The sequence below is a fragment of the Dreissena polymorpha genome, chromosome 1 (genome assembly GCF_020536995.1).
Source record: "Dreissena polymorpha isolate Duluth1 chromosome 1, UMN_Dpol_1.0, whole genome shotgun sequence".
NCBI classification, from domain to species: Eukaryota; Metazoa; Mollusca; class Bivalvia; order Myida; family Dreissenidae; genus Dreissena; species Dreissena polymorpha.
In genome coordinates this window covers 167,839,942-167,857,367 of record NC_068355.1, presented here as the reverse complement: position 1 = coordinate 167,857,367, position 17,426 = coordinate 167,839,942, and the positions used below count along the sequence as shown (strand labels likewise).

Sequence of the window (17,426 nt, the reverse complement as noted above, 5' to 3'; positions counted from 1 at the left end):
TAACCATCGATAGATGCAGCATTAAGGATCACAAGGGGCAATTGACATTTCAATGATGTATGTTGTGTAAAAGGCGATAAGAAAACATTGCCTAGGGGCGTATCTCCAATGGCGAGTAAAATAGCGCTTTCCCCCTTGTTTATGAGGACAATAAAACACATCTCCTCTTTTGTATTGAGGGAAAGTGTACCGTGGGCCCTTTCATGATAGAAAAATTGCAGTGGAACCATTATTAAACAAAATCCTAACTTGACAGCAAGTGGGGGGGGGGGGGGCAGGGCGGGCCCGGGGCGTTATGAAATTAGGGGCGAGTCGTTATGGGACAAGGGTCGAACAATATATTTTAAGGGAGATCCGTTAAGCGGCGAGTCATAACAGTACCGTACGAACTCCGTATCATACATAGACAATACATTCAATACCGTTTACGATATTATAAAAATGTAAATGTCAAAATGAAAACATTTTACAGGATTTGTTTCTGTCTCAATTGTCACTCGCTTATGTGCGATGTTTATGTGGCATTGAGTCTCTATATAAATTGTTATCTTAGAATTATCCTATATCATAGGTTCCATTTTATCATTAACTTAATATTGCGCTCTTCTCATTGGAGAATCAAAATGGCCGCCAAAGAGGCGGGACAGACAGAATTAGCCACAGAAACTGAGGAATTATGCGAAGATCTTGCACCTGGTGACTGTGGCAGTGCCATGCTGATAGCATCTGATTCGGATGACAATTTAAGTACCGAATTCGATGGGCTAAAGGTCTTTAGAAATAAACGGGGTCATATTCACGAAATCGTTCGTCAAAGTTCACAGGAACACGGGGACTCTTCAGGTACAGAACACGGAGATGTCAACGATGTGGGACCCAATGGCGACCAAACAACACCTGGTGCGAGTGAAGATTCAAGCGGCGAACAGAGCGACGTTTGTATCCCATTGTTTTCTTTTCAATTTTGTATCTTCAAGTCTATTTAATAATTAAATTTACATTCTGACTATAATTTTTGCAACAACCTTTCAAAGTAAGTTTGCTAATCAGACATCAAATTCCAGGGGCGTCAAAAGCAAATTAACATTTGGGCAGCGGAGGGGTTGGGTATGGGAGGGAGTATCCCCCTCCCGTTGTTGGGGGTCAGTTCCCCCGGATTATTATTTTTTTAATTTAAGCATCAAATGGCGCATTCTGGTGCGCTTTTATGCCTGATACCTGACCTTATACACGTCTATTGGCAATAGTATTGCAGGCATATTCTGAATGAAAAAAGTTGTCACAGACAGACAATAGATGGAGAAGTGATCTCTATATATCGCAGTTTGTACTGTGTAGCAGGCGACACAACGATAGGGATCATGTGGGTTAAAATAACGTTCTTCTGTATTTTTTTCCCGCAATTCCGTTTTCGAAATTTAAAAATTGTTGGTTTGAATAAGACATATTGAAATGACACAAAAAAGTGGTAAAAACATTAAATAAGTTTTTTAGAATTATCGATTTACTTTGAGTTATTACAATTAATTCAGGTATCTTTAATTTTGTGATAGTTAAGGACTTTTGGATATCAGCACATTTGTTTCATGTCATACTTTCCTTAATATTAATAAAAAGAAGCAAAGGCTTAGATGTATGATTAAATTATAATTAAATTATTACATCAACAATTAAATATTTCCAGGTTTAATTACTCAAGAATAAAGGGATTATCTTTATAAAAGAGATCGATCAATTAACTACATAATTGACACATACACTACCACAGGCGGGTGATGGCAAATAACAATACACGTGTTTAATAACCGCGAAGTGTGATTACCTTGCTTCCTGGTAAAGATATTTTCAAATATACGGATATTGATATGGAAAAATAAATTTTAAAAAAGGTTTTTGCCGAAAATATTGAGGGGGCGGCCGCCGCCCCTGCCGCCCCATCTCCGACGCCTCTGTATTCCATATAACTGTTTACTGCAATATGATTAATATTTTTAAGCATACAATCTTGCAGTTTTCATCACATGACAATTTCATGGACGCTTTAATTCATGGATTCTTTATTTGAATACATTGCTTGACATTTTCTTTGGCAATTTTCCTTATGTAGCTTTAGTAAAACCATTTAAACACTCAAAAAGTCACATTTCCACATGTCAAAATTCCATTTTTATGCTAATCAATAGAAATATAACAAATAATCATCCATGCCTTCATTGGTCAGCTTAAGTATATTGCCTTTTGCAACAACAACATGAAGGATTAGCTTGTTACATATTTACTGCCGCAATTCCTTTCTAGTTGATATGTACTAACTCAAATTCATACGAAAGACTAAATGGTGAACTGCCACTGTTGCTGGCAAATTCTAGAGGCTTATACAACACATGTGTGTTTTTCCAGGGCAAAGAACTTGATGGTGGAGTTAAAGATCTCTGTATATTGCCAGAACATGATGAAGATGATGTGAAAACACCAGACTGGAGAGCGAAGCGTAAACATGTCTTTATATTGAGTGATTCTGGAAAGCCTGTGTACTCAAGGTGAACTCATCCCATCTATTTATTCCAAAAGACCCCAAATTATGACTCCTGGTTGTTTTAAACTATTGAAATCCCTGTTAAACCGTTTTTTTTTCTCTAACCTGAGAACAATGTGCTCATAATTCCCTAAGTCAGTTGTCCTGCAGTGTGTGGTGTGAATCATCAACTTTTAACTTACATGTATTACCACTCTAGAGGCCAAATTTTTTCCAGACCTTAACAGTGAAATTGCGTTGGGGCTATTTGGTTGGCTTGGCCTTATATAATACCTTTTTTATCCCCACGCTTTACGGAGAACAAGTTGTGATATTGTGGTAATGTCCGCCTGTCTGTCCTGGCCAACTGCTCCTCCAACACTATTAGCACTAGAACCTTGAAACTTACATACATGGTAGCTATGAGCATATGTACGACGGTGACAGTGACGGAATTTTGATCTGTCCGCTGGGTCAAAATTTATGGGGGTTGGGGCTGGGCCGGGTCAGAGATTTTCCTGCGACAGCAATTCCAAAATGGCTCATAACTACTGTGTCCCTTCAGATATTGCTTTCATATTTGGTATGCATGTGTATCTAGACAACATCTATCCATGTGCATACAATTTTCGACCCCTGTGACCTTGACCTTGAACTTTGGGTCAGTTTTTAGGTTTCAAAATCTGCGACCGCGATTCGAAAAAGACTCGGAACTACTGTGTCCCTTCAGATATTGCTTTCATATTTAGGATGCATGTGTATCTGGACAACACCTTTCCATGCGCACAAAAATTTTGACCCCTGTGACCTTGACCTTGAACTTGGGGTCAGTTTTCAGGTTTCGAAATCTGCGAATGAGATTTGAAAAGGCTCATAACTACTGTGTCCCTTCAGATATTGCTTTTATATTTGGTATTTATGTGTATCTGGACAAGACCTTTCCATGCGCATAAATTTTTTTAACCCTGTGACCTTGACCTTGAACTCGGGCCAGTTTTCAGATTTTGAAATATGCGACCGCGATTCGAAAAAGGCTCATAACTACTGTGTCCCTTCAGATATTGCTGTCATATTTGGTATGCATGTGTATCTGGACAACACTTTTCCATGCGTATACAATTTTTTACCCCTGTGACCTTGACCTTGAACTTGGGGTCAGTTTTCAGGTTTCAAAATCTGCGACCGCGATTTGAAAAGGGCCATTACTACTGTGTCCCTTCAGATATTGCTTTCATATTTAGTATGCATGTCTATCCAGACAACACCTATCCATGCCCACACAATTTTTTACCCTTATGACCTTGAACTTGTGGTCAGTTTTCAGGTTTCGAAATCTGGGACCGCTATTCGAAAAAGGCTCATTTCTACTCTGTTCCTTCAGATATTGCTTTCATATTTGGTAGGCATGTATATCTGGACAACACTCTATGGGCAAACAAATGTTTACCTCTGTGACCTTGAACTTGGGGCCAGTTTTGAAATTTGTGACTGCGATTCGAAAAAGGCTCATGACTTCTGATTTCTTTCAGATATTGCTTTCATATTTGGTATGCATGTGTATCTGGACAACACTTTTCCATGCGCATAAAATGTTTGACCCCTGTGACCTTGACCTTGAACTTGAGGTTAGCGTTCACGTTTCGAAATCTGCGACTGCAATTTGAAAAAGGCTAATACCTGCTGTCCCTTCAGATATTGCTTTCATATTTGGTATGCATTTGAATCTAGACAAAACCTTTCCATGCGCATGAAATTTTTTACCACTGTGACCTTGACCTTGAATTTAGGGTCCGCATTTAGATTTTGAAATCTATTATGTGGTTATCTACCCAATCAGAAGAAGTGCAAGAATTTTCATCGGACAAAGGAATTTTTCAACAATGAAGCTTGTGTATTGAAAACACATATAGAGTTACACAGTAGTGGCGCAGAGATGTATTTAGTAGTCAATTGTGTTAACTCATCTGTGAAATGGTTAAGCTCATCCATCTAATGTTTATACAAGGGATTATAAAATATTGGCGCAAAGGGACACCTGTATATGAGAGAAGAGATAGAATGCAGTCAAGCATAAAAAGCATAAGAAACTCATGGAATAGAGCCTCAAGAATCTATAAAAGGGCTGAAACTTTCTATTCGTTCAATTACACTTTTAGACTCATTACTGAAAATCTGTAAAAAAGTTCAAGTGGGAAAAATGTGAGAAACAATTTAAAGCAAGATGGACTTTAAACAGGCACATCAAAGACAGACATGAAATTCAACATTTTCATTGTTGTTTACAAGATTGCGATAGTAAGTTTCTGAGACACTACTATTAAGTCAACCATTTAACCTCAAAACATAACTTTTCCAAAACAGAAACAAAAAGATTGGCTATAAGAGAGCATGTTCAACCATCTCCTAAGTCATTCCAATGAGGATGACATGTACATAATGGATGTCAGTGAAGTTGATTCAGTAATAGATTTGTTAGGGGAGCAGGATGAGGAGCAGAAATAAGGGTATAGATTTTCACTCATTTTTATACGCCCGTTTAAAAAAAACGGGACGTATTATAGTTTCACCTCGGCGGCGGGCGGCGTCCACAGAAGTTTCCGCTCTCTAATTGAAGTAGTTTTCATCCGATCTTCACCAAACTTGGTCAGAAGTTGTATCTAGACAATATCTACCGGTAGGTCAAGTTGGAATATTGGTCATGCCGTGTCTAAAACTAGGTCACGGGGTCACTTAGTGCATTTCAAGCATTTAGCATGGTGTCCGCTCTCTAATAGAAGAAGTTTTCATCCGATAATTGCCAAACTTGGTCAGAAGTTGTATCTAGACAATATTTAGGTCAAGTTTGAATATGGGTCATGCCAGGTCAAAAACTAGGTCACAGGGTCACTTAAACCATTTCAAGCATTTAGCATGGTGTCCGCTCTCTAATTTAAGTAGTTTACATCCGATCTTTACCAAATTTGGTCAGAAGTTGTGTCTAGACAATATCTAGGTCAAGTTTAAATATGGGTCATGCCAGGTCGAAAACTAGATCACGAGGTCACTTAGTGCATTTTTATTTAGCATGGTGTCCGCTCTCTAATTGAAATAATTTCATCTGATCTTCACCAAATTTGGCCAGAAGTTGTGTCTAGATGATATGTAAGTTGTAGGTCAAGTTCAAATATGGGTCATGGTAAAGTGGGGATACGCGTCGGCCTCTGCCACGCCATTTCTAGTTTTAATTTGTTTTTATTGGCTATTATGATATAGTATTAAACGTAAAGAGTACATTATAACATCAAATTATATTTGATATAGATAAATCCTTATGTAATATATGTGGAAAAAAGTTTACCTTCCAACAACTTTTCACAAAAAAGGTCATCATGCCCCTTTTCAGGCTTCCTTGCATTTTTTTCTTAGCTTAAATTATCCATACAGCTCATGTAAGTTTATCAGTGTGTTGACGTATTTGAAACGCATTTGTGTATGTATTCCATGGAGGATTGAGAATCATATATCACCATAGTTCCCATTTTTGCCCTTGACTAATCATATATAACCTGTTCTTGGAATCTATATGATTTACAATTGGTTGTCAATCTTAACACAATATATAAAACTTTTTAGTAAATTATTTTTTTTGTTAAGTGGTTTAAGAAAACTTCAACCTCTATTCTTAAAGAGTGTTGACAGCTGTTTTTTCATTTGTGGCTACTGATTCTTCTAGTTTTATTAATGATATCATATTCAGTTTCCACTTCTGGATTGCTTTAAATAAACATTATTGTCCATAAATTTTTTCTGTGGATTTGCCTGTTTACGAATCTGGACAACAATAATTTATTGAGTCTATTAATAAAGTAAAGAAAAAAAAGAAATTGTGTATTTGTAAGTTCTAAATTGATGTATGTTTTTCACTTTGTAATTGTGTTATACTACAGACAATTGTCTACTTGTATGCTTAAATTAATTGTGATTGCACATACATGTACAACCAGCTTCCTAGACACACATTGCATTTTCTGTTTATATTTTTCAGATAAGAAACAAAACAAAGAAAATAATGAGGTCTAGAGCGTCAAGAACACATAGACATCATTTTAATCCTAGTTGTGACTAAAGCAGAATTTTTCTAATTTGAATTTATTTTGTCAGTTTACGCTTGTGTGTATAATGGTATAAAATCAGAAACTTTGTTAGCTCGGCGTTTCTGGTCAAGGTCACTGTGACCTCTAAAAAAAAATAATCTGAAAGCTTTCATTTATTCAAAACTGCACCCGTAGCCAAGCGTGGCACCCATTATGTTTGACTTAAAATACAATAAAAATTCAATAAAGTTTATTGTTTCAGGTATGGAAACGAGGACAAATTAGTGACCACTTTTGGAGTTATGCAAGCATTAGTGTCATTCGTAGAAGACTCCAATCATGACAGTATCCGTTCCATAGTTGTAGGCGATCATCGCGTCGTCTTCCTCCATTACGATAACATCATCCTCGTGTGCGCCACGTGCGGAATGGAATCAGACAGACAGATTCGAATCCAGCTTAATTACTTATATAATCAGATTTTAAGTGTATTGACGCTCAGTACTCTGAAGAAGATATTCAAGCAGCGTAGGAATTATGATTTACGGCGACAGTTGAGTGGCTCCGAGAAGTTTCTAGACAGTTTGTTGTGCATGATGGAGACGGAGCCTGGGTTGTTGCTGAGTGCAGTCCGGTGTCTCCCCATCGAGAGTCAGACCAGAGACATGATTGCTCAGAGTATCGTGCAGAATGCAAAGATTAAGGTATGCCTTGTGCTGGTTACTCGGTGAGGAAAAACTGTGTAACCAATATCATTTGCGGACATCCATTTTTATGGACATTTTTATGAACACAGAATCAAACGTTTGACGAATGTTTACCTTTAAAGTCTTATATCCAATAAATTAAATTGCATTAATGAAAGATTCAATGATTATGAACCGTTTTACAAGGCCACTAATTTGCATGAATTCACAGTATCTTACTTTTTCACTTTGTGATCATTCAAATGCTGGCTGAGAGGATTGGAAGTTAACTATCAATTTCGCAGTCACATTTCAAGGTCATAGTTGCATAATTTTTTTTGGCGTACTCTTGGCAATTTTTTTACCAATTATCATGTTCATTGTTATGCTTGTTGCATGGGAGGACAGGATTACGCCTTATGATTTTGTGCTTGAAGGTCATGGTTAAATGTGTTTCTGCAGAATATCTAGATAATGCTTTGATCCACAATTTCTCAATTGGTAGGCTCATTACTTGGGATTTTACCAATAATTTACACATGGGTGCACACTTGCAGAGTGTTTTATGTGTTCTTTGTCTTAAAATCGTAGGCAATGAATGAGTGTCCTTGAATCAAATCTTTATTGTAGACTGTGTCAATCTGTGTTACAAGAAATCTTGTTTGGTATATTACTGGAGCATTTTAAGTCATCAGATTGCATACAAACAAGCACCAAGGATCACTAATTACCCTTTTGATTACCTGGTACCGTGAAAGCTTATCTCTGACGTCACATCATCTGCTTCAAGCTTTGTTTGGCATAAAAACACTGAATTGAAATAAAAATCAGCACTTTTTTAATATAAATTATTTGGTTACTATTTTGTTTGCAATATTTTGCTTTTTAATTTCAAAATGAAGGGGTATTTAGCAATCTGCAAGTAAAGTGTTCTCTTGATATTGTCATATAATTGTGTGACCCAACAAAACTGTCAACTATTTTGACATAAGGAGTTGAAATAGAGAGTACATGTAGTAAAAGAAATATCTCATATAATTAACAATAATAAAGTTTCATTTTAAGCACCAGAGTTTATGCTATCAATTACTGTTATTATTTATATTACTATTGTTGACAATAATTTTCTCCTACCTATTTAAAGCAATGCATTTTAGTGTCAACAACTTTTTATGACCAAGTGAAACCCCTGTCAATATTTGTAATTGTCTCAGTATTGGAATGGTCTCTGAAATCACAAGTACTTGTTTGTGAACTCTGTAGGATCATTGCCTACTTGTTCATCCTGTTATAAAAGCATTAAAAATTCACTCTTAATAAAACATTCATTTAATAAGTACATTATACCTCAGACAAATCTTCCAAGGTATACTTTATTTCAAAGAATCAAATCATGCTTGCTTCTCGAGTAAAAAAAAGTGTCTTCTGAACATCTATACATACAGGTCAGTGTGTGAAATATTGTTGTCCTAGTCTCAATCATGTTCACAGGACCTGGTGTTTGCGCTGATTATTGCCAACAGCCAGCTGGTGACGCTGGTGCGTATGAAGCGCTACTTCCTGCACCCGATGGACCTGCACCTGATCATCAACTTAATCAACGCCGCAGAGTCCTTCAAAGCTGCGGAGTCCTGGACTCCCATATGCCTGCCAAAGTTTGACTCGTCGTAAGTAGGATATGCTTCAACAGTTTGACTTTCATGAAATATTAAATGAAAATAAAGCTTACATGTGTACTTGAAAGCCCGGAGAAAACCCGAGGTATTGTAATAGGCAGCACATCATCCGACGTTCGCTGTAGGCGTCGTGCTAAAACCTTAACATTTGCTCTAAAATCAAAGTGCTTCCACATACAACTTTGAAGTTTCATATGTAGATGCACCTTGATGAGTTCTACACGCCACACCCATTTTTGTATCACTAGGTCAAAGGTCAAGGTCACTGTGACCTCTTATATAAAACTTTAACCTCTAAAATCAAAGTGCTTCCACCTACAACTTTGAAACTTCATATGTAGATGCACCTGGATGAGTTCTACACGCCACACCCATTTTTGGGTCACTAGGTCAAAGGTCAAGGTCACTGTGACCTCTACTATTTAAAACTTTAACCTCTAAAATCAAAGTGCTTCCACCTACAACTTTGAAACTTCATATGTAGATGCACCTGGATGAGTTCTACACGCCACACCCATTTTGGGGTCACTAGGTCAAAGGTCAAGGTCATTGTGACCTCTAAAAAAAAAAATCTGACAAGCACCTGTAGCCGAGCGTGGCACCCGTTATGCGGTGCTCTTGTTACTATGTGTTACAGAGGATTCTTGCAGGTTCACATATCACTATGTATTATAGAGGGTTCCTGCCGGCTCACATAGCACTATGTATTACAGAGGGTTCCTGCAGGCTCGCATATAACTATGTATTACAGAGGGTTCCTGCAGGCTCGCATATCACTATGTATTACAGAGGGTTCCTGCTGGCTCACATATCACTATGTATTACAGAGGATTCCTGCAGGCTCACATATCACTATGTATAACAGAGGATTCCTGCAGGCTCACATATCACTATGTATTACAGAGGGTTCCTGCAGGCTCACATATCACTATGTATTACAGAGGATTCATGCAGGCTTACATATCACTATGTATTACAGAGGATTCCTGCAGGCTCACATATCACTATGTATTACAGAGGGTTCCTGCAGGCTCACATTTCATATCTGGATGAGGCCTGCCAGACGTGTCTACTGCTGCTGTCTGTCGACAGAGACTGCTTCTTTACACTGTCCGAATGCAAGACAAAGGTCACAGAAGTAGGTGATATAGGGTTGGCAACTTGCCATATCTTGTTTACTGCACTTTTAAATGATTGTGTTTTATCATATAGATGAGCACAAAGACAACTTTTGTTAATTCCCTCTTAGATTAATAGTTTTTAGCTCAATTTTTGTTAAGAAAATGCAAGCTGTTCTACTTGCTTCTATATCAAGTCAGGGCTGGGCTAAAGTTTGTTGGTAAGTCAGTTTCTCAGAATGTGCATTAGCGATTTTAAACTCATTTTGAATATTTATTCCCAATATGAAAATGAACCCATGTGACAAGATTGGGAATTGTCATTTTTAAAGCATTGTAAACTTGGTCAAAATTAAAATGTCAACCAGTTTTTCACTAAAAATCATATATTATAAACATTGGTTTTCAGAGACCCATAAAATATAACTGCCTGAAAGTGATCAGCGACACACTGAGAAACCACAGCTACATCTGTTAAAAATGTTGTTTCTGTAGAGAATTGTGATCAGATAAAAACTTAACACGTTTTCAGTACAAATCATAAATTTACATGGCTTTCCAGCGACTCATAAAATACAACGGCCTAAAAGCGATCAGCGACTCTCTGAGAAAGGACAGTTACAACATCTCCAAGTGTGGGATCTCAGACCTGCGTCACTTCCTGTACAAGAACAAGAGCACGGCGCAGTACACGAGTCCCGAGCTTGAGGCCCCCTATCTGAGTACGGAGGAGCAGGAGAGACTGTTTGGGCTGTACTACTACCTGCACAACCGGATACACTCCACTAGTCGGCCCCTCAAGATTCTTTACCATGTAGGGCAGTATGAGGCACTGCTAGGCTGGGTGAGTGATAGTCTTTAGGGTTTTGAACTTTTTGAAACAAATATTGATGCTTTGCGATTGGTGCAGCATTTCAGACCCTTTTGGTATAAATGTTGATGCATTACCATTAGCAGGAATTTAGGAGAGTTGTGATGTTATTTATGATATTAGTAAATGTTTTGCATTTGTGGTAAATTATAAGTGATGTGTGTGCTTTAAAAACCTGGAAATGCGGTTTAAAGAGCACTTAAAATTACCTTATGAAGTGTAATAAAACAAGAAAAAAAGGCAATGTGTTTTTAATGTTTTAACTAAAAAAAAACTTGAGCTTAATTGTGTAAAAAATTTATATACATGTAGTAAACAATGAAATTCCAAAAATTGTAAGAGGCTTCCAGGTGGTGTTCCTGTGTAGAACTAGTAGTTAGTGTCCTTTGTAAACTGTTTTGTGAAAGCTACTTGAGTCGCGGCTATGATCAGAGTATCCCTCTTGCTGTTTGACATTATATCCATCACACCACTGCACCCATAAACGTTTTTGAAGACATAAGCTTTTTACTTTATAAGCCTTTAAGAAAATATAGAGGATATTTGTTGGATTTGATGGAATATCGATTTTATTTCATGAGTGATCATATAAAATAATATTTTCACGAGTGGCGCAGCCACGAGTGAAAATATGTAATTTTTTTTATCACTTGTGAAATAAAATCGATAAACCATCGAATCCAACAAATTTTCTTTTTATTTTATGCTTTTTTTCACCGTTTATTTACATTGTAACAGAGTTTAACTGGATAATTTCGCTGGATTTATGACGTCATTTCGTCGAAAAAATGACGTCATTTCACAGTAAAAGAGTGAAAAATATCGATATTTTTCACTGTTATTTTTCACTGTTTCAAACAGTGAAATACCAGTTTTATTTCACTGATATTTCTCTATAAACCACCGAAAAGCATAAAATAATTTATTTTTTTAAAGGAAGAGTTCTTTTTTACAATTTAGAAAATATTTATAACCACTTCTTCCTTACATTTGATGTAAGATACATTGTTACTAGTAACCACTCTGGACAATGAAGAGTGGCACAGTTGTACATGCCTTCATTTCTACAAGATACTTGAACATACATTTCAAGCTCATCTCCTGAAATATGCATTTAGTTAACTGTACAACATGTTTATGCCCTGAAACGGAGGTATCATCAATTACGTCCTTCCTTCCCTCAGTCCTATGTTCTGTCAAATTTCAAGAACCTCAACAGATATATCTTTACATATGTGTTCAGGGTCAACAGATACGGTCACTGACCATGACCTATATCTTTGAAAAGCCTTTAAGCAAAATTATGCCCCTTTTGCACTAATTGAAATTTTGTTATGCACATTTAAATTCAGGTTGAAAATGAGTTTACATCAAACAAGTACATATCTGTGTAACTTCTACAGAAATTCAAGTGAAAATTCACATGTCTTTGGGATAATCACACCCAAAGATCCATAACTCTTACATGCGTTTTGTCAGAATAATGCACCTTTTGTACTGACACAATTTAGGTGTAGATTTTAGTTGGCTTATTCATGACTTAGTTTGAATGGGCCAACTTTGATGAGACCTTTGATATAACAAGCCTGAATGGAGACCTTCAAATTTGGGCCATTTGGGTCGCTTTTGCTTAAAATAGATAAAGAGTTTCTTTTTAAAAAACTTGAATGGTTAAATGGAGATATTTTGCAGTAATTTTGTTTGAAGATATTTGAGTCAAGGACACTGTTACTGAAAATAGAAATAATGTTTTGACTTAATAGTGTGACATTGATTTTAGGTTAAGTGCTACAATTTGGTTTGTAGGATAACATACATTCAGACTTAGCTTGTTATTTCATTTGTTGCAAGTCAAGTCAAGGTGACAGGCAATGTTACTTAAAATAGAAAAACATTAACTAGAGTTTAGTAGCGGGTTTGAATTGAAAGCTGTGTGTAGGGAACTATATGCAGACCTTGCTTGGGATAAGGATTCAAATGAATATTCAGATACAGATGTAATGATAAAAGACTTTGTGAGGAAACCCAGAGTAACAACCATAGGTTTTTCTATTATACTCATGGAGTTATACTTCTGTGTTTAATTTTCATGTGAAAAGAATGACTATGCATATTAAACTTTGTATAGTGCACATTCATATTCACTGTATTAATTCTGGACATTGTCGTGTCAGTTTTGCATAAAATAAATAAAACTTATCTGTTTTCCCCAGATTTAATGGTTAAGATCACGCTTTTGAGTCAAAATAATATTTTTGGTGCATTTGGTGCTGACAGTGACAGCTGTTGTATTAACATCACTAGTGTCAAAGTACATAAGGGTGAGTTACAATGGTCAGGCATATAGATGTCACACTTATCTGTTGTAGGTAACAATGGTTAGGCATATAGATGTCACACTTCTTTGTTGTAGGTAACAATGGTCAGGCATATAGATGTCACACTTATCTGTTGTAGGTAACAATGGTTAGGCATATAGATGTCACACTTCTCTGTTGTAGGTAACAATGGTCAGACATATAGATGTCACACTTATCTGTTGTAGGTAACTCAAGGATTCGAGCTGTATGCAGTCTTCAGTCCACTTGTGACGAAATCATTGGCAATCAACGCAGTAAACAAGCTCATGGCATGGATACGGAAGGAAGCTAGTCGATTATTTATACTTGAGTCTGTGACATTCTGAAAGTTAGTGTGGTTTAAGTAGTGGTGTGAACCAAATCAACATTGTGATATGTGCATTTGATAAATGTGTTAATAGAAGGTCTAGTCGCTGAAAGTTTTGTTGGCTGGGGACTCTAAAAGAATCAGATGATATCTTGGAAGGGGAATAAGGGCACTCTTGATATCATATTTCTTTAGTTCTATAACTCATTATCTTTAGGGCAAAATATTAGCAAAATATAAGCACTTAATATGTTTGTAGGGTAAGATGACCGATTGGGCACCGTAAAACATAAGAATTTTCAACAGTGAAGGATTATGACATAACCTGCTACAATTATCAGATGGTTGCCTTTATGGTAACATATTAACTTTGAGGTAAAAATGTTGTTTTTTTTTATAATATTGTTTCTGGGTAATAGATGGTTTGCAATGCACAAAATCTGAATGGCTACCGTAAATGTCAAACAAAGTTCAATATTGTTTTAAAAGCATAGAGTAGCCTCTCAAAATTTAACACTCCTTGTGCATTCAATGATTAAGATATGTAAGTTAACTCTGTACATTAAAGGTTACCTGTATGAGATGGTGTGTAACACACAAGGATAACATGGTAACCATTAATAGCCGGATTATGATTTTTTGATGTGTATGATTTTACATTCATATAACTTCAAAATGCCACATGATTTGACAGTTTGCTTCAAAATTTGTCAAGGTACGAGTCACATAGCATATTCATTCAGATATACCTTTAATTACAAATAGTATCAATCATTGCTGAAATAAATTGACATTTTCTACAGCTGAGTTTAATATAAATGTTTATTTGAATATGTCTTTAAAAGCCATTTGATGGCATTTTATCGATGAATAGCTCATGTATAAATTGCCACATTCACTTGATTATTTAGAGATATTATTTCATATAGGTCATAAATTTGCCGTGTAAATGTTAGCAAAGTGTATGTCCTATAGGATGACTTTTTCTGAAGCCATTCTTTAAGTTTCATAAATGTTATTATTTTAGATATAATTTCTTAATGGCATGTGTACACATGTTATGCAATTTTCACCTGATTTAGCAAAATACTACCAAATATAGTGATAATGTACATGTTTTAATACCTGAAAATAATTAATTTATCATTATTTAAATATATATAAATAAAGCAAATGAGAATTCATTAAACCGGAGGAACATGTGTTTCTATTACAAATTGTTAATGGTTAACTATATTAAGAAATATATTTAAGGGTTATTACAATGCTTTTAAAAATATTGCATTAATATCATTTTTTGACCTTATTTAATGTTCATAGGCCAGTTCAGAGGGCAAGAAATTGGCTATGTACAATGCATTTTGTTGTACATTTGGTTGTAGTTTTTATAGGAAAATATTTGCCAGTAACAAAAATGTTAATGTTAGTGTGTGTTTTGTTAAACTATATTTTGTATGAATGTATGGAATGTTTTAGTGGCAGTAGAAGTATAACTCAAACATTTGAAATGCACATTTAACTATTTGAACAAATAGTCTGTTGTTTCAAGTGAAAATTTATGCAGTACAAATAATGCAAGTAGTAATTCTGAAAATAATAGGAACTGTTAGGGTGACACACCAGTAAGTTACACTACTATAAGTGATATTTTTAGAGAATTGTATATTTACAAAGTATACTCTAATAATATACTAAATACAAGTTTTTATAACTATAGTGTTAAAGTGTATTTTATTAAAAATAATTAAAATAAAAAATATTTTGTTTGAAATATTTAAACAAAAGGAATTAGTTATTTGTTGGGCCGTTTAATTGAACTTGTTCACATTTCTATAAAAAGAATTATGATAGAGCCAAAACAGAATGTATTATTTTATTCATACAAGCAAAATAGCAATCCTGATAAAAAAGATGTTAACAATTAATGTCTGTTTATAGGATAATCATTAGTAATAATCAGTATAATTGTAAGAAGATTGTAAAACAGCATGTCCAGACTGTAATTTTGTCATTCATTATGTTTTAAAATAACTAACCACAAGTGGCCACCATCAGTAGACAGTGTGTTATAGGTATCAACTGTCTCCATACTTTAAAGGTAAAGGTCACACTAGGAGGGCAGAGGTCAATTTTGCCATTACAAATTTGGTGCATCCTTGTCCTATGGACACATGTCGTGTTTTATAACATTAAATTAAATGGTCTTTAGAAGAATACGAAAATCTCTGAGACAGTCACTTCAAATGTATATGAAGTCAATTTATTTAAGCCCTGGTCAATTCAAATTCATCTCATAATGATGTAATGGGGGAGATTGGATGATTTAATTAATGTGTTTAATATAAAGATTTCTTATGCCCCATTAGAAGAAGTGGGGATGTCATACTATGATAAAGCGGTTAGTTGGTCAATCTGTAGTTCATTTTGTTTCCAAACAATATGCAGAGGTAACCCTGATCTTTAATGATGTATGTTGGTATGCTGGTTATTACGGAGAAAAAGGATGACACCCATGATTTTGAGGTCAAAGGGTCAGGGTCACACTAAGATGTAAAAGGTAAATGTGGGCATGAAGCAGCTGCCTCAGTCATATCATTGTCATTTATTGATAGATTATGAAATTACTCGGCTAAAATGCAATCCATCATAAGATGACATGTAATGTGTAACATGTGTCTCCTTACCCCAAAGGTCAAGGTCACTTAGGTCAAATTTTGCCATAAAACCACTTGTCCATACTGTAACTTTGTCATTCATCATGCTTTTTACCACTACCACTTTTTACCGCTAATTTACCACTTATGACTATAATAAGGAGACAGCATTTTGTGTGTAACACTTGTCTACCAACCTCAGAGGTCAACGTCACACCTAGAGGTCAAGAGTAAAATTTGGCTATAAAATGGCTTGTTAGGGCTTAACTTTGTCATTCATAGTTTAGTTTTTAGAACAGTATCACAAATGACTACCATGGGAAGACAGAGTTTGGGGTGTATCACCCCTCTCGTTACATCAAAGGTCAGGGCTTCAAGATGTCAAAATTGGTCATAAAACAGCTTGTTTTTTACATAGGTGGAGTTTTGAGATAAAAGTGTAATGTATTTGCATCCTAACCATATGGACACATCTCTATTTTCTAAAAATTATAGCTGATTTGAAGTCCGCTTATTAGTAAATTGATTCTTATTATTCAGGTACATGCAATAATGTATAAAGCCTGTCTTGTTTTAATTTGATTATATTAATTCATGAACATGAGTTTTAATTATCGTCAGCGGCCATGATTTTTCATCCATCGTCAATATTTACTCAGTGAGCCATATTTATTGCCCCAAGCTTAGGGACTTCAGGTCTCCAGTGAAAATTATTATGTTAGAGAATATGAGTCATAAGGACGCTTCTATAGAGTAAACATGTTTATTTGAGATTGAAAAGTATTTTCATAAACATATGAACAAATTATAATAACAGAATAGGCATAAACTTTCAATCTTGCATGTATGTATGTGCTATTTATTTATTTTATTTTATTGTTGAAATGATGTTACGAGCAAATAAAAATTGTCAACATTGTGATCACTGTAGTTGGCTTGTTATTCTCAAATTGAAAATGCTGACCAGGGCACACAATAACAGTGCAAAGGGGAGCTGTTGTTATCAGTCACTGTCTGCCATTTGTCATATATTGCTGATATCAGAATTTTAATTTTTATTGAATTGAGTTTGCAGGGATTTGAAACTGATCTTTTTATTAATTTTATCTGTAATACTTAGATTCTGTCGCTTCTGTCTGGTATATTGTTTGTTCACATGCTCTCAT

The 17,426-nt window shown here is 35.5% G+C and overlaps 1 protein-coding gene across 1 annotated transcript; it reads left to right on the top strand.

Annotated features, from left to right (window-relative positions):
• Positions 1–623: 623 nt before the first annotated feature.
• LOC127864327 (protein SAND-like) lies at positions 624–17,182 on the top strand. The gene is made up of 7 exons (XM_052403983.1): positions 624–935; positions 2,401–2,540; positions 6,851–7,292; positions 8,766–8,941; positions 9,968–10,088; positions 10,631–10,912; positions 13,485–17,182. Exons 1-7 carry the CDS (start codon positions 624–626, stop codon positions 13,623–13,625), a joined length of 1,614 nt encoding a protein of 537 aa, XP_052259943.1. The 3' UTR covers positions 13,626–17,182.
• The last annotated feature ends 244 nt before the right edge of the window (positions 17,183–17,426 follow it).